The following is a 27,629-nucleotide window of genomic DNA, read 5'->3' on the forward strand; positions in this document are numbered from 1 at the left end:
AAAACCAATTGGTAGGTCCAGGTAGTCACAAAAATAGATGGGTGTTGGTTAAATTGTGATTTGAAGGAATGGAGCGAATTTGGAGCAGCAGTTATTTTTTTCCTGTGAGCCCTGAGCAGTTTTTAGCAGAGCAGTAGGAAATGAAATGGAGCGTACGAGATTTCCAACCGCTCAACTCCGCTCACATGCTCTGGTTCCAATGGAGCAGAGCCTGCAAAGACATTCATAGCGTCGTGAGTTCTAGTAAGGAACATTTCGTTTGTAACATAACTACATCAATGCAGTAAAAGCACATCACAATCAATTTACCTAAAAGTATGTTATTGCAGTGACATCCTATGATTTTGTGAGTTGTCCTTCCCGTCTATGTTCACGTGTAGATAGATCACAGTGTGCTCACACTGTACACTTTGTACTGCCGCTTTATTGGACTTCAAAAACTGAGGCTGTTTCGTAATTTTTATCATGTCTCAAATCATTACTAGCCTAAACTAAACTGCAAAGGTGATACTGTAAGACAAATATAAGTCCACCTTGCTTGCAGTTCTAATTCACCGAAAATAATAACAAGGGACAACAAATTGCGTCAAGGCACACCAATCATGTTTCTGAGACACATACTGTAGATTAAGAGAGAGCACAGCGACCTCTGCCACTGACAGAGGGTATGGCCAAAGACAGTACTTCTGTGGTATGGCTTTGCTGTAGTAGTGGAGCCTAAGATTATTTTTCCCTATTCATCTGTAGTTCCGTTTATTGGAAAATGGCAAGATTTTGTTTTGGGTGGCAATAATTAACTATTATTTGATGACATTTTATTGATGGAAACCCAAGATTAAAGAACTAAAAACCTTACAAAACAATGGATTTCCTTTTAATTGACATTCCAGTCTCTCTATCCACATTCTAAACATGCTGTTTTATTGAAAGCTTGGCTGGAGTTAGGGCAACAGGAGGCTATACCTAACCTGCTGCATCCCTACCTGTAGGCCTATCCTTACCATTGACTGTATGATCCTTACCAATGATATGGGTTTTCACCTGAACTAAGAATAGTAAAATAAAAAAATATACCAAAGACCAACAATGCAATTTGCGTACTGATGATAATTTATTATGACCTTTAAACAAAACATTTTTGTAAGATTTGTGTTCTCCAAACAATACATAACAGATTTAAACAGTCAGTGTGTACATAATCACAAAAATATTCATTACAAAGCACAGAACATCCATTAAAAAGAGTGAGAAAGTGCATAACGTTCAAGGAATTCTGATTAACTTCTGAAAAGAGAACATCTGGCAGAAGTTGGTTTGAACAATATACCAATTGTGCATTCTGTGGACAAAGTGTTTTTTAATACATTTGAAATATTACACAAATACAGTTTAGAATACATAAAAATAGTAATTCTCTTTTTGGTTGAAAATACATTGGAAGACTGGTCTCTGCTCCTCTGGAGTTTTCAATTGAATGGCTTCACAATTTTCATTGAAATGTAGTTCTGGAATGAGAGGAAAATAGCAATTAGGCAAGCATTAATAACATCAAAATGTTTGTTATTTCCTTAACGGGAATTTTATTTAACACAATCTGATTGACCATCCATCCCCTCCTGCCTGTTCTTACCGGTAAAGAGTACAACAGGATTCCGATGAAGAGCAGCACTAGAATCAGTAGGATTAGTCCAATGAACATCCACTTGAATCTGCGCCACACAATGAACTTCATGGTCTTACAGGGGTTCGTGAACCAGAAGAAGGATGTGTCCGGACGGCTGTTGGAAGAGAGGAGGAAACAGAGTTTAATATGTTATATATAGTATTGGAGGTTAACATTTCTGATAGGCCTATAAAAGGGTGAATATACACAGAACAGTAGAAATCTTACTTAGGGAAGTCAAGCTTTGGGTTCATGTTGGGTTCATCCCTGCCCTTCCCAGCAGGCTTCTCATCCACCTCTTTCTCAGCCACAATTTCAAGAGTCATCTCGACCTTCCCCTACACATAAGATGTTAATTCAGATTTATTCCACACAATGTTTCACATATGCCTCTGTGATTTGCAACGTAGTAAATCTACTTCAGAGACACTAAACATGGTTTAATAAAAGATCAAACCAGGTTGATTTATAGTCCCTTAGTTTTGTAATTGTTAAAATCGATGACCTCTTAGCTGTACTCACACCAAGGACTTTCGTCCCATCCTGTTCAGTGACACAGGGCCACCAGCCTCTGACAGACTGCTGAGCGAACAGCGATTTGGCCCCGTCTGATTTGTGTGGCCCTGCATCCAACATCACCTCCATCATACCCAGACTGCACTTCTCTGGAGTCTTGGCCGGAGCGTTTAGGTTACGCAGATCCAACTCTACTGTGCCTGTATATTGACCAGAACAACATCACAGAACTATGTGTTAACAGCGAAATTGATCAGCTGAAGCAACATCATCAAGAAAGTATTGTACGTTAATTCATAGTGCTAGAGAGGTGTCTCACCCAGGTAATCATCCAATGAGAACTTGTCATTATCCCAAATTTGAACAATCAACTTGGGGGGTATCCTGAACTCTGTTTTGTCTAGACTCCAGAAGTGCTCCTGTTTAAGATAATAAGCAAGACGGGCAAAATTGGTGCCAATGAAATGTTCCTCCATTTCATCTTACTACACTATTCCGTTTGTAATATTTTTGTCAAGACTCAACACACCTTCTTGGAGACCAGACATAGCTGTTCAGCGGGCAGGTATTCAAAGCCGAAGATGAACCTCCAGTTGAAGCTGCCATCTCCATCCAGAGACCTGTAGTGGACATCAGTCTTCTGCTTGTCCTCCTCCATACCTGGCATCCAGCTGGAAAGACAAACTGACTGGTTAAATAATATAGTTTGTAATGTGTTTGAACAAACCACAAGTGTGTTATATGTATGGCTGCCATGGTAATAGCTAGATCCTAATATATTTTCAATAGATAACATTTCTTAAAACATTATTCAACACTGAACTCTATCCTCCTGATTCCTGCTTACAAGCAAAAACTCAAAACAGGCCGTACCAGTGACGTGCTCAATATGGAAGTGGTCCGATGAAGCAGATGCTAAACTACAGCACTGTTTCGCTAGCACAGACTGAAATATGTTCCGGAATTCATCCGATAATATTGAGAAGTTTACCACAGTCACTGGCTTCATTAATAAGTGCATCGATGACATCATACCTACCGTGACCGTGCGTATATTTCCCAACCAGAAAACATTGGTTACAGGCAACATCCGCACTGAGCTGAAGGCTACAGCCGCCGCTTTCAAGGAGCGGGACACTAATCCGGACACTTATAAGAAATCCAGCTACGAACTCCGACGAGCCATCAAACAGGCAAAGCGTCAATACAGGACTAAGATCGAATCCTACTACTCTGGCTCTGACACTGGTCAGATGTGGCAGGGCTCGAAAACTATCACAGATTACAAAGGGAAACCCAGCCGCGAGCTGCCCAGTGACGCATGCCTAACAAACAAGCTAAATGCCTTCTATGCTCACTTCGAGGCAAGCAACACTGAACCATGCATGAGAGCACCAGTTGTTCTGGACGACTGTGTGATCTCGCACTTCGTAGCCGATGTGAGTAAGACCTTTAAACAGCTTAACATTCACAAGGCCACGGGGCAAGACGGATTACCAGGATGCATACTGACCAGCTGGCAAGTGTCTTCACTGACATTTCCAACCTCTCCCTGACCCAGTCTGTAATACCTACATGTTACAAGCAGACCACCATGGTCCCTGTGCCCAAGAACGTCAAGGTAACTGGTCTAAATGACTATCGCCCCGAAGCACTCACATCTGTAGCCATGACATGCTTTGAAAGGCTGGTCATGGCTCACATCAACAACATCATCCCAGAAACCCTGGACCCACTCCAATTCGCATACTGCCCCAACAGATCCACAGATGACGCAATCTCTATTGCACTCCACACTGCCCTCTCCCATCTGGATACACCTATGTGAGAATGCTGTTCATTTACTACAGCTCAGCATTCAACACCACAGTGCCCTCCAAGCTCATCACTAAGCTCAGGACCCTGGGACTGAACAGCTCCCTCTGCAACTAGATCCTGGACTTCCTGACGGACCTCCCCCAGGTGGTGAGAGTAGGCAACAACACATCTGCCACGTTGACCCTCAACACGGGGGCCCCCCTCAGGGGTGCGTGCTTAGTCCCCTCCTGTACTCCCTGTTCACCCACGACTGCATGGCAGCGCACGACTCAAACACCATCATTAGGTTTGCTGACGACACGACCGTGTTGGCCTGATCACCAATGACGATGAGCCAGCCTATAGGGAGGAGATCAGTGACCTGGCATTGTGGTGCCAGGACAACAACCTTTCCCTCAACGTGAGCAATACAAAAGGAGCTGATCGAGGACTACAGGAAACTGAGGCCCGAGCACACCCCCCTATTCACATCGACAGGGCTGTAGTGGAGTGGGTCGAGAGCTTCAAGTTCCTCGGTGTCCACATCACTAAGGAATTAACATGGTCCACACTCACCAACACAGTTGTGAAGAAGGCATGACAACGCCTCTTCCCCTTCGGCAGGCTGAAAATATTTGGCATGGACCCTCAGATCCTCAAAAAGTTATACAGCTGCATTATTGAGAGTATCTTGACAGGCTGCATCACAGCTTGGTATGGCAACTGCTTGGCATTCGACCGCAAGGCACTACAGAGGGTAGTGTGTACGGCCCAGTATATCACTGGGGCCGAGCTCCCTGCCATCCAGGACCTCTATACCAGGTGGTGTCAGAGGAAGGGCCTAGAAATTGTCCGCGTTCAGCCACCCAAGTCACCTCAATTACCTCGTACCCCTGCACATCAACTCTGTACTGGTACCCCGGGTATATAGCCAAGGTATCGTTACTCATTGTGCATTTATTCCTTATGTTATTATTTTTCTATAATTTCTCTCTCTGCATTTTTGGTCAGTAAACATTTCACTGTTAGTCTAGATTTGATTGATTGATTGATACCCTTTGACATAGACATCACTCATGTGCTCCCCAGTGATGCTGGTTTCATCCAGAATGACATCAGTGGTGTTCCAAACAACAGCTCGAAGGAAATACCTAAATGGATACATGGTATTAATTAATAGACGGTTATAGACAAGATTATTTTCAAATACCAAATTGAGAAACGATTCTCCTTACTTTTTGGCCTTGCGTGGTGCAATGTCAAAGGGTGGTCCGGGAAGGCCCATGCTTTTGGGGAAAACATCCACCCACATTTGAAGGCGTCCCTACACAGTGAGTAAAAATACAGTTAGTCTCAGATACATGGAAGCATAGGAAGGTAGAAATATTGAAGATAAAGAGGAAGACAACATGACCAGTGACCTGAGAGAGTTGGGGCTGGAAGCTGCTGAACAGTGTCCTGGTCTCCACATGCTCCGGCACCAGTCCCTGAGTTCTGAGCACATGCAGAGGGAGCCGTTCGTTGGCAGGGCCCAAGTGCTGGTGGATCTTGTTGTTGGCCTCTAAATGTAGATGGTAAAAGTTGCCTCATGTCACATAAAAAGGCAATATTCATGTCACACAAAACAATCTTGTCCTCAGGTCCCTAAGATGAATGTTAAATGTTTTGAAAATGCCATAAAAAACCTGGTTATGAATTACCAAATTGAGCCAGGGTGTACTGTTTCCCATTGAATGACAGTGTGTTGCCGTTGTCTTCTGTCCTGGGTGGAGGGACGCCTTTGAGGCGGGCCAGGTTCTGAAGGATCTGAGAGGGCTTCAGCTGGTCGCGCCATTGGTTGATTCCAGAGCTGATAAAGGGAGATCAACACAACCAATCAGTCCTCCATAATGACTGGCAGAACACCTTTGCCTTTTGCCAGGCCATCATTGTAAATAAGAATTTGTTCTTATGAATTTGTAAAATATGATATATCTGGATCTACACAACAGATGGCATGGGACAATCACTCAACTCCACACCAAATTCGAGGTCTGAAAAACTTACTTTTTTGTAGTGAACTATCACATTAAGATTTACAGTAGGAAAAAGTATCCTCACATGCAGTATGTCTGAGGTAGGCCACAGTAGGAGCCGAAGCGTGACAAGAAACGGTTCTCTAGGTCAATCACAGTCTCTCCCACTTTCTCATCGCGACTCAGCAGATCATAGTCATACACAGAGATCTTCAGGTCTTTGTCTTGAGGCAGGAAACATGTCATCTCAAACATTCTGCAAAAAGGGAGATGTAGTATAAGTGTAATGTACAATATTATCCATAACAAGATCTTGAGGGTAAGTAAACTTAAACGAATGTGTGATTTCACCTTCCAAACACAGGGTTGGTGGTATTTGGTAAGTAGTTATCTCGGTCCTCAATTGACTTCTTCCCCAGGGCAATCTTTATATAAGGATCACACTGTAAAGGAAAGGCAAATTGAGAAAACAAACATGTTACCATGTTGCAACATTAAAAGAGATTCAAGGTAGTAAGCGGAAGATTGAAGAGGGCAGCAACACGCAATGGACAATGCGAGGGCTTAGAATTCTAAGATTATATCTGCATTTTGGGAAAAACAGTTATGGAGATAACCTTGTTATGTACAATGTTCACGACCCATCAGAAAGTATTCACACCCCTTGACCTTTTCCACATTTTGTTGTGTTACTGCCTGAATGGTGTCTCTGGCCTACACACAATACCCCATAATGTCAAAATGGTATGTTTTTAGACATTTTTTACAAATGAATAAAAAATGAAAAGCTAAAATGTCTTGAGTTAGTAAGTTTTCAACCCCTTTGTTATGGCAAGCCTAAATAAGTTAAGGAGTAAATACTTGCTTAATTAACAAGTCACAAGTTGCATGGACTCACTGTGTGCAATAATAACTATATACACATATACAGTACCAGTAAAAAGTTTGGACACCTACTCATTCAAGGGTTTTTCTTTATTTTTACTATTTTCTACATTGTACAATAGCAGTGAAGACATCAAAACTATGAAATAACACATATGGAATCATGTAGTAACCAAAAAAAGTGTTAAACAAATCAAAATATATTTTATATTTGAGATTCTTCAAAGTAGCCACCCTTTGCCTTGACGACAGCTTTGCACACTCTTGGGACTCTCAACCAGCTTCATGAGGAATGCTTTTCCAACAGTCTTGAAGGAGTTCCCACATATGCTGAGCACTTGTTGACTGCTTTTCCTTCACTCTGCGGTTCGACTCATCCCAAACCATCTCAATTGGGTTGAGGTCGGGTGATTGTGGAGGCCAGGTCATCTGATGCAGCACTCCATCACTCTCCTTCTTGGTAAAATAGACCTTACACAGCCTGGGAGGTGTGTTTTGGGTCATTGTCCTGTTGAATAACAAATGATAGTCCCACTAAGCCCAAACCAGATGGGATGGCATATCGCTGCAGAATGCTGTGGTAGCCATGCTGGTTAATTGTGCCTTGAATTGTAAATAAATCACTGACAGGGTCACCAGCAAAGCACCCCCACACCATAACACCTCCTCCTTCATGCTTCACGGTGGGTACTACACATGCGGAGATCATCCATTCACCTACACTGCGTCTCACAAAGACACGGCGGTTGGAACCAAAAATCACAAATTTGGACTCTAGACCAAAGGACAAATTTCCACTGGTATAATGTCCATTGCTCGTGTTTCTTGGCCCAAGCATGTCTCTTCTTCTTATTGGTGTCCTTTAGTAGTGGTTTCTTTGCAGCAATTCGACCATGAAGGCCTGATTCACACAGTCTCCTCTGAACAGTTGATGTTGAGATGTGTCTGTTACTTGAACTCTGTGAAGTATTTATTTGGGCTGCAATTTCTGAGGCTGGTAACTCTAATGAACTTGTCCTCTGCAGCAGAGGTAACTCTGGGTCTTCCATTCCTGTGGCGGTCCTCATGAGAGCCAGTCTCATCATAGCGCTTGATGGTTTTTGCGACTGCACTTGAAGAAACTTTCAAAGTTCTTGAAACTGTCCGTATTGACTGACCTTCATGTCTTAAAGTAATGATGGACTGTCGTTTCTCTCTTTGCTTATTTGAGCTATTCTTGCCATAATATGGACCATCTTCTGTATACCAACCCCTACCTTGTCACAACACAACTGATTGGCTCAAACGTATTAAGGAAAGAAATTCCACAAATAAACTTTTAAGAAGGCACAGCTGTTAATTGAAATGCATTCCAGGTGACTCCCTCATGAAGCTGGTTGAGAGAATGCCAAGAGTGTGCAAAGCTGTCATCAAGGCAAAGATGGTTACTTTGAAGAAACTCAAATATAAAATATTTTTTGATTTTTTAACTCTTTTTTTGGTTACTACATGATTCCATATGTGTTATTTCATAGTTTTGATGTCTTCACTGCTATTGTACAATGTAGAAAATAGTAAAAATAAAGAAAAACCCTTGAATGAGTAGGTGTGTCCAAACTTTTGACTGGTACTGTACACACACACACAATTATCTGTAAGGTCCTTCAGTCGAGCAGTGCATTTCAAATACAGATTTAACCACAAAGACCAGGGAGGTTTTCCAATGGCTCGCAAAGAAGGGCACCTATTGGTGGATGGGTAAAAAAAGCAGACATTTAATATCCCTTTGAGCATGGTGAAGTTATGAATTACACTTTGGATGGTGTATCAATACACCCAGTCAATACAAAGATAGACGTCCTTCCTAACTCAGTTGCCGGAGAGGATGGAAACCACACAGGGATTTCATAATGAGGCCAATGGTGACTTTAAAACAGTTACAGAGTTTAATGGCTGTGATAGGAGAAAACTGAGGGTGGATCAACAACATTGTAGTTACTCCAAGATACCAACCAAAAATGACTTTGAAAAGAAGGAAGCCTGTACAGAAATTTTTTTTCTCCAGAACATGCATCCTGTTTGCAATAAAGTAAAACTTTAAATGTGGCAAATACATTAACTTTATGTCTTGAATACAAAGCGTTATGTTTGGAGCAAATCCAATAAAACACTCACTGAGTACCACTCTTCATATTTTCAAGCATGGTGGTGGTTGCATCATGTTATGGGTATGCTTGTCATCGACAAGGCCTAGGGAGTTTTTTTTATTAAATAAAAAGAAGCAGAATAGTGCACATGCAAAATCCTAGAGGAAAACCTGGTTCAGTCTGCTTTCCAACAGACACTGGGAGATGAATTCACCTTTCAGCAGGACAATTTCATTTTCAATAAACTTGCATTTCTAAAAACATGTTTTCACTTTGTCATTAAGGGGTATTGTGTGTAGATGGGTGAGAATTATTATAATTTTGTATCCATTTTGAATTCAGGCTGTAACAACAAAATGTGGAATAAGTCAAGGGGTATGAATACTTTCGAAATACCTCAATTCATGTTGTAAAGTTAAAAGGAATATTAGATGAAAATTGCTCACACCATTCAAAGTCAAACCAATGAGTGTTTAGAACTTTAAAGCCAATTATCTCAGAATCATGTTTTTGCAGATAGAACCTCATAATTCCAAAGTCACATCAGGACTCACCTGGCCATTGTTATCCTTGGGCTGCAGGTCGATGCCTCTGACCACATAGATCCTGACCAGGCACTCCTGAGGCCCGCTTTCAGGCAGCTCACGGAACTGGCGAGGAGGAAGAGCAACACCCGGGTCGTCTGATAGAGGGTACACCTTAAAAGAGCCCTGAAAACATAGTCAGCCATCACTGACAGGTAGCAATGCATCAACTCTACCACTAGAACGCAGCAGTAGCCTGATTTATGACTGATGCGTTCCATCTATTTGTATAACTGAGCCAATGTGGCATTTTATGTATGTGTATGAGACAAGTATGTGTAGGGATTTTGTGAAACAATGGTGATAAACTGCTGTTCCACCTTGAATTCTCCAACAACAGATGGATCATCATCATCCCCATCTTCATTCTTGCCTCTTTGCAGTTTGAAGGTGCTGCAGAAATCGGTGAGTTGTTTGAATTCAGGAATATCTTCCAGTTCGTTATCATATACCTGAAAACAGAGATTATATCAAAAATTCTATTTGAGTCTAGGAAGAAAACTAAATTCCAACTAATCAGTGCAGCTACTTCAGATGTATGCAGGCCAGGTGTATTCTGTGTGAGATGTCAAGACTTCACCTTCAAAGTGTCATATCCTTTCTCAAGGTAAGGACGGCACTTCTCCTGATCTCCAATGGAAGCGTAGAATTTACTCCACCAATCAACTGTCTCCTTCTCCTAATGTGAAATAGCGAAGATAGTATCAAATTCAAGTCTGTACATCAGTGTGATTCTTGTGATAGAGAGCTGTGCATAAAGTTTACATATCTTACCTTCTCTGCATGCTTTTAAGAAAGGAGAATGGGATGAAAGGAAACATAAGTAAACAAGGTGTCAAGTCAATATCAGAGACAAACTAAGTAATTAGAATGCCAGCTAGTGAATCTTTGAATCAGTGTCACATGAATCATGTGAATATGTGTCACATGCATGATCAATCTGGTAGATGTTATAAGATCTGCTGTGGAGTGAAGGAAAACAGCGTATTTATTTGATACAATGATTATACAATTCGATGAAATGATCCCCAATTGTGATCCATGTCACGATTGAGCATTTATTGAATGCACTGTCAATGCATAAACTAAGATTGTCTAGAAGGTTGATCATTGATTACAATAGAACTGGTATACATTTGCAGTTCTGTCATTTTAAAGGCTTACAATTATAATACACAATTTAAGATGTTCTCCTGATCAGTAATATCCATTGGAATATAGGAATGAGTAAGCAAGATGTGAGAAAGCAAAGTCAAAAGAAACGTTTCAATAATGGTTTCTTTTTTTTGTTGTTGTTCTGAATAGGGAAATACAGAGATGTTTCTAATTAATTAAACTCAAACTTTAAGAACAGGTTGAAAGTTTGATTAGATTATATTTCATTTCATTTACTTCTTTGGATGAATCACACATTTTGACTGCTCATACTCACTCCTTCCCGCAGCTATCATTTCATCTCTTATTATAAACATGGATCACAGGAGAGATTTGAGATAGGCACCCTCAACCCTGCAGTGTCATTGTCCAGCCTATAGAGTTAAACTATAGATGACCATACATACAAGATGAGAAGTAGGTGGCGGCCATTTTGTTGACTGCTGCTGATATACCGTACAAACTGCAAGTCAATGTATCAACGTGAAATTTGGACTATTTTATTAGATAGAATAGATCTTAAAAGCTCTCATAAGAGAGTGTAATGTCCAACAAAATATGGTGAATTTGAGAGGGATTTCCCATTCAAATGCCAGAGTATACCTGAGCTTCAAGTAGAGGCCTCCTGTCTTCCATGTCAATTCTGATGTCCCGAGGAGAAGCAGCCATCAGAGCCACTAACAAAGACAAGGAGAGACAATTTCTTATGTATATCTCATATTTGTTGGGAAATTATTTCAATCTCACCACAGGGTGGTCTTAAGTAAGAGTGTCAGATAGAGACAATAGTTACATTTGGATGACATGGATGACTTTTGAATGATGTAGGGGTCACAGCGGAACTCCTCCAGAGTGTCTATGGTACACTGTCCAACCACTGGCTTCCTGCCAAATGGCCTGTGGTCGATCACCTTCAGCACGATGGGAGGGGTGTACATCTCCTCTTTGGGAAGGAGCTGAGGATAAAGATGTAACAACTTTGACATCAACCCCTGAGTGAGGGAATGAGAGGATGCCTACATGTGTAGCCCATTAGCACTGTCAACATTTTACTACAGAAAAACACACATGCCTGTGAGATCCCAAGCAAGCAGCTCTTACCACTTTGAGGAAGAGGACAGATCCAGGAAAGTTGGGGCTCTTCTTCATGTTCTTGATGACAGCAGACTGAACCATCTCTCCTCCACACTCCACCACCAGGCTAGGGGAGGACACAGTGGCCAACTGGTAGGTCTTCATGTTGCGCAACCCCCAGGCCAGAATCTGGAACACACACACACACACGCGCTGGGTAACAAAATACATACAGTGGGAAGTGGGAAATTGCAGGTAAACTTGCCATTTCTGTGGGACGTTATGACATTACTGAAGTATTGTAGTTTACCTCAATGGCCATGAGTTGCACCACAGGCCGTATCCCCTGAGGCACCATGTACAGATTCTCCGCCCTCTTGGGAGGGACCAGAGGGAGGTCCGTCCCGATACCCTGGAGACAGAGAGGAAGAGCGTTTACACGATATACATTACCTCTTTCCTATAGGCCTACCCCACTAACCAATAGTGCTACACATCCTCTTCTGGTACTGCACCTTATCCTTCAGGATGAGCTCAGCAGCCACCAGCACCTCCCCAGCCTGTTCACCCTTGTGTGTGATGGGGGACCACAGCAATTTTGGGGTCTGGTCCATGCCTGGGTTCAGTTTCACCAGGGGGACACACACGCTCCGACCCAGCAGCTCATGTTTCCCCTGGGGCAGAGAGCAACATGTTAACCAACTACAGCCAGGATGACAATCACAGTTAATAGGGCACTGTATTGATAACTCTTAACCGGAGTGACTGAAGGGACTTTGATCACACCCACCACTTGGTCATTGTCATAGAACTCCAGCACCACATCAGGGGGATAGTGGCCAATGTTCTGGGGGTCCCCGTAGATCTCCATGTCATGGAAGATCAGGGTCTGGTCCCACGTGGGGTTCAGAGTAGCCTTCATGGTCTCTGTGGTTTTACTCATGTGCAGGAAGGACACCTGGGCATACGGATCTAGGATGAGATAAAAACATGTTGTGTGTTAGATAATACGTCCACATTTTCATAATATCTCACGTGTCAACTTTCACCAAATCAAAAGATGATTTTTGACAAGGAGATGTGCAGACCCGAGAAGCTGCCTTTGTCCATGGCAACAAGGTTCCTGGCCTGGTAAACATAGATGCGGAGGTGGTAGACGTGTGACCCTGCAGAAAGAAAACCAAGGTTAAGGCCAGTATCACAGACAGAGAGAAATCCATGCAAACTATGTAAAAACTAAAGCACTCACTGTCAAATGAACAGGAAACAGTGGGAGTATTGGCAACAAAGAGCTTGGATGCATCAACCTTATCATCTTTCCTTTTCTCATCTGTATCAACCCCCTGCAAAGACAATCAAGAATCCCTCAGAATGAATCAACAGGGATGGACAACTGTTGGACAAGACATTGTCTTCATGCCAGGGAGGAGAGAAAACCAACAGAAGCTGCAGCCCCTGAGGACCAGAGTTGTCCAGTTGCTCACCAGCGCCCCCTCCAGTTTGAATATAGCGGATGCCCCTAGGCGGTCGGCGGGGGCCATCTTCCTCCTCCAGCGTCTGCGTCGGATTGTGTCGGCGGAACGCTCCTTCCTGTGGAACTTCCAGCCAATCAGAGAGGAGAACTCCCAGCCCTCTGGGTCTCCTTGGTCTCGCTTCTGAAAAGGGGGGTAAAAATATATTAGACACCCACAACATTTGATTATGATCTCTCAAGACAAACAGTTTCCTATTGGCACAGTGCACTGACCTCAGTGGTTGTACCAGCAGCTGATGTTCTCTTCCTGGGCCTGATCACTCTCCTCCGTCGGTGGACGTGGTACATCTTCTCTGCTGGCACCCAAGACTTGGGTTTGTCATCTGGAGGGATGGTGATTCCATACTCCCAGCCTGCATTCAGATAAACTCATTATAAATTCATTCACAATGCTTGAAAATACTACAAGTCATTCCTACAGTAGTAGACACATTAGAAATCCCAATTTCAAGTCAAGTCCTCCACTGCAAGGTCAAGCAGTGTTGTAGAGATCAGTGTGAAAGCAGACCTTTCTCGTCCACAGCCCTGTTGTCATCCACGGTCCACTCAGCCTCCCAGCTCCAGCCTGCAGGACACTCTATCTCCCCTGGGTTCTGGGTCTTCTCCCCATTCTGCAAACACAACCAACAACACCTCAGCAACCTGAACACCGGTGTGTGTTTTTGTGTGTGTGTGTGTGTGCGCGCGCGTGTGTTCCCTAACCACGTCAGTGTAGGTCTCGGCAGCAGGCTTCCACTCTCCCCCAGGGAAGCGAGTCTCGTTCTGGAAGACTTCATCCATGAACTCAGTGTGTCCCGCATCTGCCTCTGTCAACAGACTTGTACATAAACACAGAAAAATGTATTATTACACAGATCTAGACCTACTTAAAAAGACCTGGTACAACAACACGCCTCACTAACGGGTGGTTGATGTAATAAGAAAAATGCAAACCAAAGAACTGGCAGCATGTTCATTAGGCACCAAAGGGAAGAAAAGAGACAGAAACAGGGAGGGACTACCTAGACTTGTCCAATACGAAAAAAATATTGTATTGTCTGTTTCAAAACATTTCACAATGGTGTGCCCGGTCTGATGAACATGACTCTGATTTCCTTTGATTGTGATAAAGAGGGCAGATTCCTGAAATTTCACCACTGTAAAAAAACAAACATGCGTCTTACCCCTTCTCTGGGTCAATGAACCATTCTCCCTCCCACTCCCAGCCTCGCGGGGGCATGAAGTACTCCCGTTTCAGCTTCAGTTTGCCAGTCATGTCAGAATACTTGTAGCGTAAACCCAGACCCGTAGTTCCCCACTTTCCCAGCATGCAGGCCTGATTCTCATACTGCCAAAGGGGAAAAACACTTTATACAACACTCTTCTCCATTTCTATTAAGTTCAACAATCAAAAGTGAGTCATTTTCATAGAACCATACCAATTCAGCAAACACACTGAATGTCCCCTCAGAGAAAGTGTTGAACTTCTTCTCGTGTGCAGACAGGCCCAGCCACATGTTGACTCTGATCTGGACTGGAACCTTCAGACCCTTGTTTTTATCCATTGGGTACTGCATGAGGATAGTCCTGGTCCTGCCGCAGAACTGTCCACAGGCCTGTTCGCTGTAGGTGGAGTAGAGGAGCTGGTGGGCTGGGATGCGGCTGTACGCCACTCTCTTCTCCCCCCTCAGCATCCAGATGATCACGTCAGGCATGCTGTTCTGGGGCTGGAGGGACACATGTACACACAATGTCAATTACTGTACATCCCCAGTTTTAATACAACCCTACACAACTGTATCACTACCTTCAAAGGTAATTTAGAGGGCATTGTACATGGAAAATACTTAAGTGAAAAGAGGCTATAGCCACAATTTTCGGCCATTATAATCTCTGATTATTAATAGCAGTTTACCAAAAGTATATATCATGCCCAGACAAACAGCTTGACCTCTGACCTACCTCCTCCGCAAGCTGCTTCAGTTTGTCCAGCCAGCCCTCGATGTCCCCCAGGGTGTCCTTGATCTCAGTGGCCTCGTCTCTCATGCGCTTGGCCCCCTCCATCATGGTCTGCAGGGCGCTGTCACGCAACTTCTTGATCTGGATGTCCAGGGCAGTCAGGTTGGATTGGCCCTCCAGGTCTGGAACTTTGAAACTGGTATGATGGGGATTGGGTTAGATACAAATACTGGGTTAAGAGTTATCATTGCTGTCTTTGAGCTAGATCAGCATGGTGTTATTCTTTGAAACAGATTATGCCAGTGTTTACTAACTAAATCCATTAAACAAGGAAGCATTTACCTGTCGAGATCATCGATCACCTGACTGACCAGCCTCAGCCAGATCTCTGCCAGACGGTTGTCAGAGGCTTTAGCCAAGATGGCCGTCTTCATTGCAGTGATGTTAGATTGCTGAAAGGAAAGGAGCAATAGACTAAAATGTTACATTGTATTCATACATTCTTTGAATAATATTAATAAAGTGTATAAATATTAGAATACTATTTACATTTTAGTCATTTAGCAGACGCGCTTATCCAGATCAACTTATAGTAGTGTGCATACATTTTCATACTATGAATAAATCTGCCATGGCAAAAAACAACATTTAACACATTATCTTACCAGGCGTTCAGATATGTACAGAATGATGTTGACTGCATCCAAACGGTGACTGATGTCCTCCCAGAATGATGTGATGACAACCACTGGCTTGGTGTCAGCCCAGGGCAGGTAATAGTAGTGGTTACCTGTTTAAAATAAACTAATTAGTCCAATTCCCATACTCTTGTAGAGGTACCAATAACCAGATGAGTTTAATTTCTAAGGTGGCTTAGGCCTTTACCATCGAACACAGCACAGCTGTACTGGGTAGTGGAGGCCAGCGGTTTACAGGTGGTGTCCAGTTTGTTGCCATAGTTGCCGATGCTGACCTCAAACTGGATTGGTTCGCCAGGCTCCTGGAGCATGCTGGCACTGTGGAACACGGCACACAGACAGTACTTCCTCCTACGCTGGTATTTCTGATCAGAAGATAAAACTTGTTTGGTTTAGATGAAAAAAATATTCATTGATTTACATTTCAAATAACTATTATTCAAAGATGTAGCATGTATTTTGTTTATTTGGCCATATACACCAAAACAGGACATACCTGCAGGAGAAAAGTGTAAGGTAAAATTGATCAAGAGCCAATGGGAGGTAGGTTACAGTGTCCCAATTTGTAAGTCGCTCTGGATAAGAGTGTCTGCTAAATGACAAAAATGTAAATGTACCTGGGCCACCAAGATGTCATCACTAGGGATCACATCCACAGTCTTGTCAGCTTTGCCTTCCAGTTTAGTTGAGAGCTCAACCAGGATTCTTCCTCGATAGGCCACCCCTTCACCCTGTCAAAAAGAAAAGTATAGATCATTTGAATGTCAACATTAGTTTATAAAGTCCAAATGTAGAGAACTGTCAACATCTCCAAGCTTAGAGATGTATTAATTTCCCTTGCAGGACCTACCTTGCCATAGTTGAGCTCTTCGTAAGGGTCAGGAAGCCCAGTGAACTCTCTGGGACTCCCATACAGGTTGACATAGCAAGGCCCAAAGGCTGGCAGGAAACCCACCTCAGACTCCCCAGTCTTCCCTGTAGAGGAAATAGCATTTTTTTTTTTACTAATGTGTCTAAATGATGAGCTGCACAGAGCTGTGGAGTTAGTTCTGCATGTCAGAAGCTGATGTCTTGGATGGGGAATGGTTAACACAGCGGTAGCAAATCTACAAAAACTACAGTTAGGGTATCTGCCCGGGCAAACTCACAGGGGTCATATGCGGTCAAATGCAACACATGAGCTTGCTCTCCATCTTTGGCAAAAAAAAAAGGAGAGCAGGCAACTCTGTGACAGCACAAACAAAGCATGCAAATGATATTAAAATCACAAAATTCCATAACTGAATATGAAGGGTTAGACGGGAAGGTTAGGGGAAGAAAGATGGTTTGCTGTAACCTTTTGAGTACCAAGGAAGGAGAACTTTGAAATGATATGTGTTCACGTCACTCAAATATCATGCTATTGTACTCAAAGGGCTACAGAAATGAATGGACCGGGCACAAATCATGGCAGTCACACATTCGCAAAGTAACTCCAGTGCAGTAATCATTGTCTGGGGTCAAATTCTGTGTCAAATTGGATCCATTCTCATTTCTTTTAACTCCATTCTAAATTCTTTGAAACGTCATGCTGGGCTACAATCTGAAGAATTTACTAATGTGATGTATACAGTACTGCAAATTGCAGTATCCTTGACATGACTTGTTAGTGGTACTGGGCCAAAATAAGAGATTTATGCACTGGATGATACTTTAATAATTCATCACACATCTATGAATCTATTGAACCTTCAAGTGATGGAGAGAACCCATATCCCGCATGTTCGTCTATACCAAGGGAAAAGAAAATGCATGTTCTGTATATTAGACAGTGACAATGGAGTATAGAGATGAATAGTGTAGATCTATTCATTTAACAACCAAAGTGAGTGGACATATTGTAATTAGGCAACACCATTATACTAGAAGCTACAATGAAAATGGCATAGAAATCATATACTTGAGCTACAGATAGTGAAAGAGAGAAATAGTGTGGTGTAGTGTAATAGACCTCAATCGAACCATACCTTCAATTTCGCCACCAGAGGATGCTATTTTGGCCAGATTCAAGTACGTGGTGCCAATTGAGTCATTCCGAGTCAAGCGATCCCTGCATAAGAAGTGTAATATCACAACATTAAATGATCTACCAACAACGTGAACTTCACTTTCATCCCATTTAGGAGACACACTGTTTTCCTAACCTTTGACTTGCCCTGATTTCCCACTAGCAACAGACTAAGGTTACAGTGGTGTTTCCCTGCCAACAGGATCCCAGCCTGGAACAGGGAGTGGCTGTTGAAATGTGACTTATAGTATTGCCGAGTTCCTCCCAGGCCAAATAACTGACTGACCACACTCTGGATACAGGCAGGGAGCAGAGAGCGCACTAGGGAGGCACTCTAAGGGGGCTGACTATACACTATGTACATAACGGTTTTCCTGAGGTATTTTTGACCCATGTGACCAGGAAAAATTACTGGCCCTATTTGTGTAAAAACTGAGGACCTTAGAAAGTATGCATCTGAATACTGTTATAAAACAGTGAGGTGGGACAAAACTGCCAGAGCTCAAATGAAATGATTTAAATGGATACATATGTCCACCATTAGTGTTCAGCAGAGGAGCTACTGTTGACTTACCAATCAAAGATGGTCAGTTTGATTTGTTCACACATTGAAGGGAACTGCAGAAAGATTTTTGTAAGATCATCGTTTTGAATCACAATTTTCCAAAGCAGAAATCCAGTGCACAAGTGCGTTTATTTTAATTTTTTACCTTGACCTGAAGATTCAGCATTTGGTTCCATTCTGGGTTGGCATTCTTCTCAATGACTTGGGTGCACAGCTACAACAAACATTCACATATCAACTTCACTGCACAACCATAATAAACAAAACCTCCCCTTGATTTGAGTTGTGTAGAGAGGAATGTGAATACCTTTTTGCCAGCGAAACGAGCCTCTACAAAAGGATCCACTAGATTCTTCCTGTTCCCATCCCCTCCAAACATATTCTTCACTGACTGGGCAAAGGTATCATCCACTATGAAATAAACACACTGGTTAAGTTCGTTTGAGAGGCAAGTAAATACATCAATCTGAATCTTACATCGTTTCAAGAGATCCAGATTTAGACACTTTTCTAAATGAATAGCTAGCGCAGATGCACACCCATCTTCAGCATAGAGAGCAAGCACTTAAAAGTTAGGCTGAAGAACCTTAAAGCATAACAAGTCAATCACAACATCAGCAGCAGAACATGATAGCTACAACATTAGATATAGGAGTGGCGTACTCTGGGGAATGTCCTCGGCCCGGAACACTTTGAGCGATAGGGTGACCAATCGCAGAGTGACCCCTGCTGGCATCAGCAGGTTACTCTCTATGTCATCCTGGTCATCGGTAACGTCCCTCTTCTCTACCTGCAGAAGCCACAAACACACACTGGTGTCACACTTTGCTATGATAGGGACAGACGTTATTTTCATGCAAATCTGATAGGGGGGGGGGGGGGCGTATGGGGTCTTCCTGGGGCATATACATCTATATTATATATTTATTTTTAATTGCAGTGGAGGCCACGATTTAGCAGCGGCGCATCAATGCATATATGGGAAACACTGAGGAACTGCGAGAGGTAAACCCAAACTAAAGGCTGTATTACTGAACGTATTACTGTACCGGTGGTTCGTCTCCCGTCCCAACTATGAACATGCTGACTTTGAGGTATCCCCTGGCCCCCGAGCTGCAGTCATCAGGGTCATTCAGAAGGAGCCACTTCCTCATTATGGTGTGAGCTGTGAGACAGACAGAGACACACAGGCACAACATTTACCTTCATAGACGAGTTGTCATCATGAAAGTTATGCGCACGCATCAATGTGGCCGGAAGGTGTGCGTTTATGATTCTGAAAAGTCAGATAGCTAGCAACAATGACAAGAAGCTGCCATGTGGGGAATCGTAGGTGGCTTGTTTCATCTTGTTATTGATACCATGTCTTGTTTTGAGGTGTTTTGACTGATGTCATGTCTATACTAATATGGCTCAAATCCGTTTGCTAGCTAACCGAGAACTGTAACGATGTATTTGAGAGACAAGTGCTCATATTGCAAATGTATTTATGTTTTTAGTAAACATTGAGACTAAATACAGTTTACATGTTAACAGTCTAAGCCAAGCCCGTGCTAAACAACCAACCCGTCTATTGAGCAAATGTAAATCAGACACAGTGTTTGCAAATACAGAGAGTCAACTCCACAAACCTACCTGGTCCATCATAGATAAAGCCGACATCAACCTGTGGGAAGCAAAGAAAGATGGGAAATACCTCAGACTGATAAAATACATAAATCGAGTAATGGAATGTAAAGTTGGACTCTTTCATGTCATTAATCCTTGAATGTTTTAATAAGAGGTGGAAGGAAAGGGAGGAGTACCTTGAACTCCCCCATGAGACTGTCAGCTCTCAGACAGAAGGAGTCGTATACCTACAGAAGGAGAGTACGGTTTATTAGAGCGAGAATGAAATTCAATACATAGTATCTGAATGTTAATCAGTTAGTGCCAAATTACTAACATCGAGTTCAACTTACCCGAATGCTGATATATTGATCAAATAGGTCTAATGGTAACATGTTGACATTGTAAAAGAACATCTGTAAAGAGAAATTAATCTGGGTGGTTTAATGAGAAAGGCAAAGCCACATAAAACTTCAGGACAAACGTCCTGCAGTCATTTCTCAATTTGATAAGCACACATGGACTTACTCAAGTTAAATCAATATGCCTGCCTTTACCTCATCAAAGAAGGGATTGTTTCCCCTCTTTATCCTTGTTCTGTGAGTCTGTCCACAAACATTCACCTTCACAACAGGTTTGATGTTATTCCCAGGGAGCTGTCGCGCCTCTATGATCCTGACACGGATCTGAAGGTAAGAGATGAGAATGAGAACAGGGTTGTTAAGCAGTATGACAATTGTGTTTAGATATAATGTTAGAACCGCTTTGGGAGAATTCACCTGAAAGTCCTGGGGTTTATTGGACAGGGGACGGTTCCGTTTCCTGGTACTCCTGACCAGTCTTTGGTTAGGGTTCCCAGGCTGACCAGGGGAGGGGACTCCCCCTGCACAGCCACTCTGTCCTCCATCAATAAAGTCCTCATCCTTCTCTTCACCTCCACCTTCTACTGCAGACACACACAGCACAACCTCAACCAGTCACCAGATATAAAGGTACATTCAACTGCCCAAAGATTAGTTGTTGCTGAAGTAACAGCTAATACAAGAATCCAAATAAACTCATAGGCCTTTCATAATCCTGCCACTGTCAATGGGACTTCATGGTTGACAGCTAAACAAAGCAAAAATGCTAATTGCTCCCTGATGTTTCTTTCTTATTTTGATGATTAAGACAAGCATACCAGACAGCTCTTTTTTACAATCAAAGTCTTTTTGGCAATCAAAGTATTCGTCCACTGGGCTGAGCAAACAAAAGTCCTCCATGATCCCAACGACAAACGCTACTGTGGCACTACAGACCACATGACGTACCAGAATCCCCTGCTGTATCTCCTTCCTGTGGGTCATTTGGCTTTGGAGCGGCATTGGCTGGAGGGTCATAGCGAATCAAAAGGCTCACCGTGGCCTGGAAGGTGAATAATTGGTGGAATCAATATCAATCATCTCATCAAAACATGCTGATATCAAAATACAGAATGGAAAATTGCACAAGATTTGTTATGCTCATGTGGTTATTGTAGTTATGCTATTAACTGTAGAATTACAATTGGATAATAGGGATCACAGGGAAAACAGGTGTTTCAATTTTAGCTGATTGCATGATTGTTTTTCCCATATCCTTGGTAGCTGGTGAGTAGCTGCACTCTCCATTATTAACTAGTGAGGGGATTGTATTAATATGGCCCAGGCGCTTGGGTAGGCGTAGTTTGCACCGGGTGAAAAGTGATTGCATTCGTTTTGGAACCGGGCTGCCTCCGGGGCATGAGCTGGCTGCCCCGTTCTGGCCGCCGGCGAAGTCTGCTCAAAACAAAAGTGACATAGGTTAAGCACGTGGAGTAATGAGTGATTGCTTTTGATAAAAACACTATCTGCCTTCCCAATTGAAACTAATTAGAACATATTTTATGAAAAAGAGATGTTGTATGTTTCTGAACTGCCTTGTTGACAACATAACCAAGCGGCGCAGATTGCTGTTCGATTTGAGCAGGGCACGCCTCCCTCACCGGCTACGCCCGGTCACATGACGGGCCATAGACCGGTGCACCCAGGGCCAGTTTAATAGAATCCCCTCAGTAAAAAAAACTTACCCCAATAGCCTGCCCCTTTTCATTGACAAGAGCCACATCTTTATATGGAGAGGATTTGACTTGACCAGTTGCAAGGTCTTTCAGTGAGATTTTTGCAGAGCCTAGAAACCTACAAAACAAAGGCAAACTTCAGATTTGGCTAGCTGTAAAAACAAATACAGCTTTCATACTATACAAAGGTGAGGGTTGAAATTACTTTTAATAATGTATAGTTCAATCTTTGATTAACAATACAGGTGCATGTAAGAAATGAAAATACTGCAGCAATATCCTTATCAGTAATCAATTTTAATCAATTTTATTTTTTATATAGCCCTTCGTACATCAGCTAATATCTCGAAGTGCTGTACAGAAACCCAGCCTAAAACCCCAAACAGCTAGTAATGCAGGTGTAGAAGCACGGTGGCTAGGAAAAACTCCCTAGAAAGGCCAAAACCTAGGAAGAAACCTAGAGAGGAACCAGGCTATGAGGGGTGGCCAGTCCTCTTCTGGCTGTGCCGGGTGGAGGTTATAACAGAACCATGCCAAGATGTTCAAAAATGTTCATAAGTGACAAGCATGGTCAAATAATAATCAGGAATAAATCTCAGTTGGCTTTTCATAGCCGATCATTAAGAGTTGAAAACAGCAGGTCTGGGACAGGTAGGGGTTCCATAACCGCAGGCAGAACAGTTGAAACTGGAATAGCAGCAAGGCCAGGCGGACTGGGGACAGCAAGGAGTCACCACGGCCGGTAGTCCCGACGTATGGTCCTAGGGCTCAGGTCTCTCAGTTGGCTTTTCATAGCCGATCATTAAGAGTTGAAAACAGCAGGTCTGGGACAGGTAGGGGTTTCGTAACCGCAGGCAGAACAGTTGAAACTGGAATAGCAGCAAGGCCAGGCGGACTGGGGACAGCAAGGTGTCAGCATGCCCGGTAGTCCTGACGTATGGTCCTAGGGCTCAGGTTCTCAGAGAGAAAGAGAGAACGAGAGAATTAGAGAGAGCATACTTAAATTCACACAGGACACTGGATAAGACAGGAGAAGTACTCCAGGTATAACCAACTAACCCCAGCCCCCCGACACATAAACTACTGCAGCATAAATACTGGAGTATCAGTAGAGTTCTTGAGCACTGTGATCTGTTCTTCTTCGATGGCGTTTGGCATCCAATATTAATGGTGCATTACCGCCACCAACTGGACGGGGTATTCAACAAGAAAATAAAAATCCATTGTGGCAAAGGGGGAAAAATGACATCACACAAAATACAAAAATAGACTCGTCAACAAACAAAACCCATCCCACTTATTCAATCACAGTCCATTCCAAAATACATCCCTACACAGGCTAAGGGGCCTGTGAGGGCGGAACATTCACCGACAGGATTTCTTGCAAGGCCTCGGCTGTGAAATCACGAAGACCCAAGAAACGTTAAGCTGCATTCACAATGATTCCAATTTTCTCTGAATGATTCTCCACTTGTGATGTACAGTTTATGAACTTTGCAATAAATAATACAAAGTCCACCTTTTTAACATGTAACATTTCACGATCCCTGGGTTGATGAGAAACCTTCACTGGTGGTGGTGGCTCTACTACCACTTGTTCCTTCCACTCTTCTCACCACCTCCAGATAGGAGACACGCTGAACACCCCTTACTCTTGCCACCTCGGTCTCCATCACCCTAACAGGGCGCTCCAGGAATTTGGACGCATGTTCGCCTCCGCAATTGCAGCATTTCACTTCATCTTGCATACGACTCTTCCTTTCTGCACACACTTGACACATTACCAAATATTTTGCATTTATGACACTTAAGGGGCTTGTGCACAAAAGCTCTTGCAGGGTATCTCATGAATCCTAACTGTATATGAGATGGGAGAGACTCTTCATCAAAGAACAGTAGTATGGAGAAAGTGAATTTATTTTCTCCATCCACCATACGGATCAGTCGACGTGCACCAACCACTCCATCGATGTCTTCAGTTATATCATCTGCCTTTACTTCTTGCGCCACCCCAGAAATCACCCCATTGATATTCCACATCTATATCTTTTTGAGGCTTAAAACACGCTTCTTCTTCTCCGCAGACACACAACAAATCAATATAAGACCACTTCTTGTGACTCTCACCAACTCTACACTTTCCTCCAACACATTCCAGATTTTCCTCAAGATGTTAAACGGATTTCCCAGGTATCATTGATCCAACACCCTCACTCTGACAAAAAAACGAATCTAGGGGTTTCCACCACAACTTTCCTTTTCTCGATTCACTTCTTCTTCGTCACTGTAACCCACTCATTTTCACTCTCTGTGCTATTATCTTCACCCGACTCACTAGCAGTTTCAAACAAAACCTCAGTTTACGCCATCTTCTCATATATTACTTGCTAGCTTTCACTGTGATCTGTGGGAATGAGTGGGTACTTTTGTGTGCTAAGTGATGACACCATGATAAAAGGCACAGGGGAGGCCTCCTCCCAGAGTTAACAAACCCACCCAGTTAAACCCATCCACAAAGGACAGGATTCTGGAGAGCAAAACTTACCAGGATATTACTTGCTGTACTACATCACCTATGTATGAACAAATTGTTACAACCCTTCCAAGGATTTGCACCTGTACCCTCCAATCATGATGAATGTTTTTACAGACAGGATACTATTACAAATCCAGGTGGCTATTGTTAATAATGTAATTGATATTTTTACACTTTGCAATTGATCTTTACTGGTCACTCTGCTCATGGGGAATATTACATTTCCTAGGCAGTGTTCAGATTGATCACTTCTACTTCTATCTAGGAGGCTGAAACTTGAATTCTCTGGAGAGTGATAATCTTCTGGAATGCAGGATAATAAACCTGAGGATGTTGTTTTTTTGGGTCATTTGAGGAATTCCTGCCCAAATCTAATAAGTCAAGAATCACAAGCTTAAACTTTTCTCTCCCAAGTTTCTAGGGTTACAAAGTACCATAACAGACCCTGGAAAACTATGTGAGAGAGGAGTCCCTGTACGCCCCCACATGTGTCAGATTAGGCTAACTCAATGGAAAGCTTTACTCACATCACATGGCCTGCACTGACGCATGCATATAACTGACAAAACTGGAAAATCATACATCTGATTTCAAATGTTACATACACAGGATTCACAGACATTATCATTTTACTGAATTAATCTCACTAAAACATAGACATTCTGTATGTGTTGTCTTCATAACATACAACGCTTTCATGATTTGAATTGGCAAAACCGTGGAAACTTTTTCTGTAGTTATGTCTCCAGATTGTTACCATATGTATTTTCCTCTGTCTTTTCCTCTGTGAATGGAAAATACTAGACAGACACCACAACATTTTAACTTTGGTCTATACTTAGTGGCCTGAACTCTCCCGACTTTTTCGTCCTAACTGAATACAATCTTCCCCTATCAGCAAGTGCCATACAGCTCATCCCAACAGAACAAACAGGGATTCATTCATTGTTGCCTAAGACGGATCACCTCTCCCACTCACTGCATGGAAGTCTGAGCATGGCAAGTAGGATGTGGGAGCTACATGTTGCGCCAACAATGAGGTCTCCTGAAAGAGTGGCTACGCTAACTTACTTTTCCATGAACATTATCCCCTGAAGGTATACTGTAGATTAAACCAACCTCCTGCAAATTAACCCCCAAAGGGAAAGGGTCAACTGCAGTCTCGAAACAGTTCGACAGAGCTACATAATGACAGAAACAGATCAGGGCTTGTAGCATGGCATACGATTCAATTCCCAATATCTACTGAGAGTACTACCAGTAGATATTGGGAATTGAATCGTATGCCATGCTACAAGCCCTGATCTGTTTCTGTCATTATGTAGCTCTGTCGAACTGTTTCGAGACTGCAGTTGACCCTTTCCCTTTGGGGGTTAATTTGCAGGAGGTTGGTTTAATCTACAGTATACCTTCAGTAATATTGAACTGATTAAGATATCTTGTAGTAGTCGTAGAAGTCCTGTAGAAGTCCTACCACCACTTGTAATCACATTGCAGACAAGGTAGCTCTCTGCAACTTCATTTAGAGGATGTCTCTGCTCTGTTTTATTGAGGTGGAGCAAACTGGGTTTCTCCCTCTCCCAAATCCCCCTATTAGTGCAGGGGCGTATTTATTACACCTATTCTGTTGCAAAACATTTCTTAAATGGAAGCAAACGGAACAGTGAGGGTCTTACCTGAATTTCTCCAATAGAAACTCTTGTTTTAGTTGCAAAACGGAATGTTTGGACTAATGATTACACCCCTGGTGTGTTGAGGATGAGTTGTATGTGTGCGCCACTTACTTATCTTTCCCAATAGTTTCGTAGTCTTTCACAATCACATCAATGTAAGATGAGGAATCAAGCGCAGAGCCCTTCAAATCAAATTCAAGGACCTGTAATCAAACATGACATTTATTACTTATCAATCAGGGGCACTGCCACTGCCAAGATGTTTGAGGTACACACAAATGATATTATTAAGCCTATTAGAGAGCAGGCAATATTATACAGAAGCCTACAATAGTACTATCAGGGTTGTAGCTATTTTGAGCATATCTAGTCTTGCTTTGGCAATACAACTTTCCCAAAGACAAATACTCTGTTTGAACAGAAAGTACTTACTTCATTCCAAACTGGGTTTACTTCACTGTCAACTGATTTGGTTTTCTTCTTTTCATCTGAAAATAAAGTTTTTTTTTTTTTTCACTTATTTCAGTCACATTTTACAGTTGCTAAGAAAGTATTAAATTCTTAGCAACTTTTACTGGGTAAAATAATGCCAATGCAGTCAATATAACTCAGGTAATATTGAATTGATACATTCATCAGTTTAGGTCCAATGAAAAGTTGTTGCCTACTATAAAGGAGTACATCCTGATTTAACCAATCAATAGGTTACACTATTATCATTCTGCATCTCACAACCTTTGTTCTTTCTCAATTAATGCAAAAAAAGAAAACGTTATGACATTCCTATTTGTAATGAGATGGAGTAGCCCATAGAGTTGTGGATCAAGATACAGAAAGATAATCTCTGGGACATAAAAGGTAAGTGCACTTCCTTACCTTTAAAAATAATAGATGTTACGGGATCCGGAGTACTTCCAAGTTTAGTTTTTGGTATACCTTTAGCAGATTCTACCACAACCCGCAACATGATGATACTCACTTATAGGAATCTGTATTGTTCTGGAATTACTTTAAAAACCGAATCGCGCGCAGCATCATCACCACCCCATCACTAAAGCTAACAGCACCAATTTGTACCCGTGTTTAATTTAGGAAAATAAAAAGGGTGGGTCAAAGAGGAAGAGACTAAGCGAGAGGT

The 27,629-nt window shown here is 42.5% G+C and overlaps 1 protein-coding gene across 1 annotated transcript; it reads right to left on the reverse strand.

Annotated features, from left to right (window-relative positions):
- Positions 1 to 1,088: 1,088 nt before the first annotated feature.
- LOC311101124 (myoferlin-like) lies at positions 1,089 to 27,458 on the reverse strand (the record flags this gene model as incomplete). Its single annotated transcript, XM_084142185.1, is given in 56 exon segments — positions 1,089 to 1,505; positions 1,631 to 1,778; positions 1,892 to 2,001; positions 2,186 to 2,379; positions 2,499 to 2,598; positions 2,709 to 2,850; positions 5,032 to 5,127; positions 5,212 to 5,300; positions 5,398 to 5,537; positions 5,677 to 5,825; positions 6,077 to 6,247; positions 6,343 to 6,434; positions 9,557 to 9,712; positions 9,907 to 10,038; positions 10,167 to 10,265; positions 10,361 to 10,372; positions 11,149 to 11,160; positions 11,162 to 11,201; positions 11,203 to 11,204; positions 11,345 to 11,418; positions 11,535 to 11,697; positions 11,843 to 12,004; positions 12,126 to 12,227; positions 12,331 to 12,489; positions 12,606 to 12,787; positions 12,904 to 12,981; positions 13,065 to 13,158; positions 13,300 to 13,470; positions 13,563 to 13,702; positions 13,858 to 13,960; positions 14,052 to 14,166; positions 14,513 to 14,676; positions 14,768 to 15,055; positions 15,291 to 15,483; positions 15,630 to 15,739; positions 15,953 to 16,077; positions 16,173 to 16,350; positions 16,603 to 16,716; positions 16,836 to 16,960; positions 17,714 to 17,752; positions 17,992 to 18,074; positions 18,607 to 18,650; positions 18,743 to 18,811; positions 18,905 to 19,008; positions 19,261 to 19,387; positions 19,647 to 19,762; positions 20,233 to 20,263; positions 20,403 to 20,453; positions 20,559 to 20,621; positions 20,763 to 20,891; positions 20,985 to 21,145; positions 21,516 to 21,609; positions 22,292 to 22,400; positions 26,603 to 26,694; positions 26,924 to 26,979; positions 27,368 to 27,458. Coding segments are annotated over 56 exon segments (6,222 nt in total). The 3' UTR covers positions 1,089 to 1,466.
- Between the last annotated feature and the right edge of the window lie 171 nt (positions 27,459 to 27,629).

This window comes from Coregonus lavaretus, assembly GCF_964263955.1.
Source record: "Coregonus lavaretus genome assembly, chromosome: 25".
NCBI classification, from domain to species: domain Eukaryota; kingdom Metazoa; phylum Chordata; class Actinopteri; order Salmoniformes; family Salmonidae; genus Coregonus; species Coregonus lavaretus.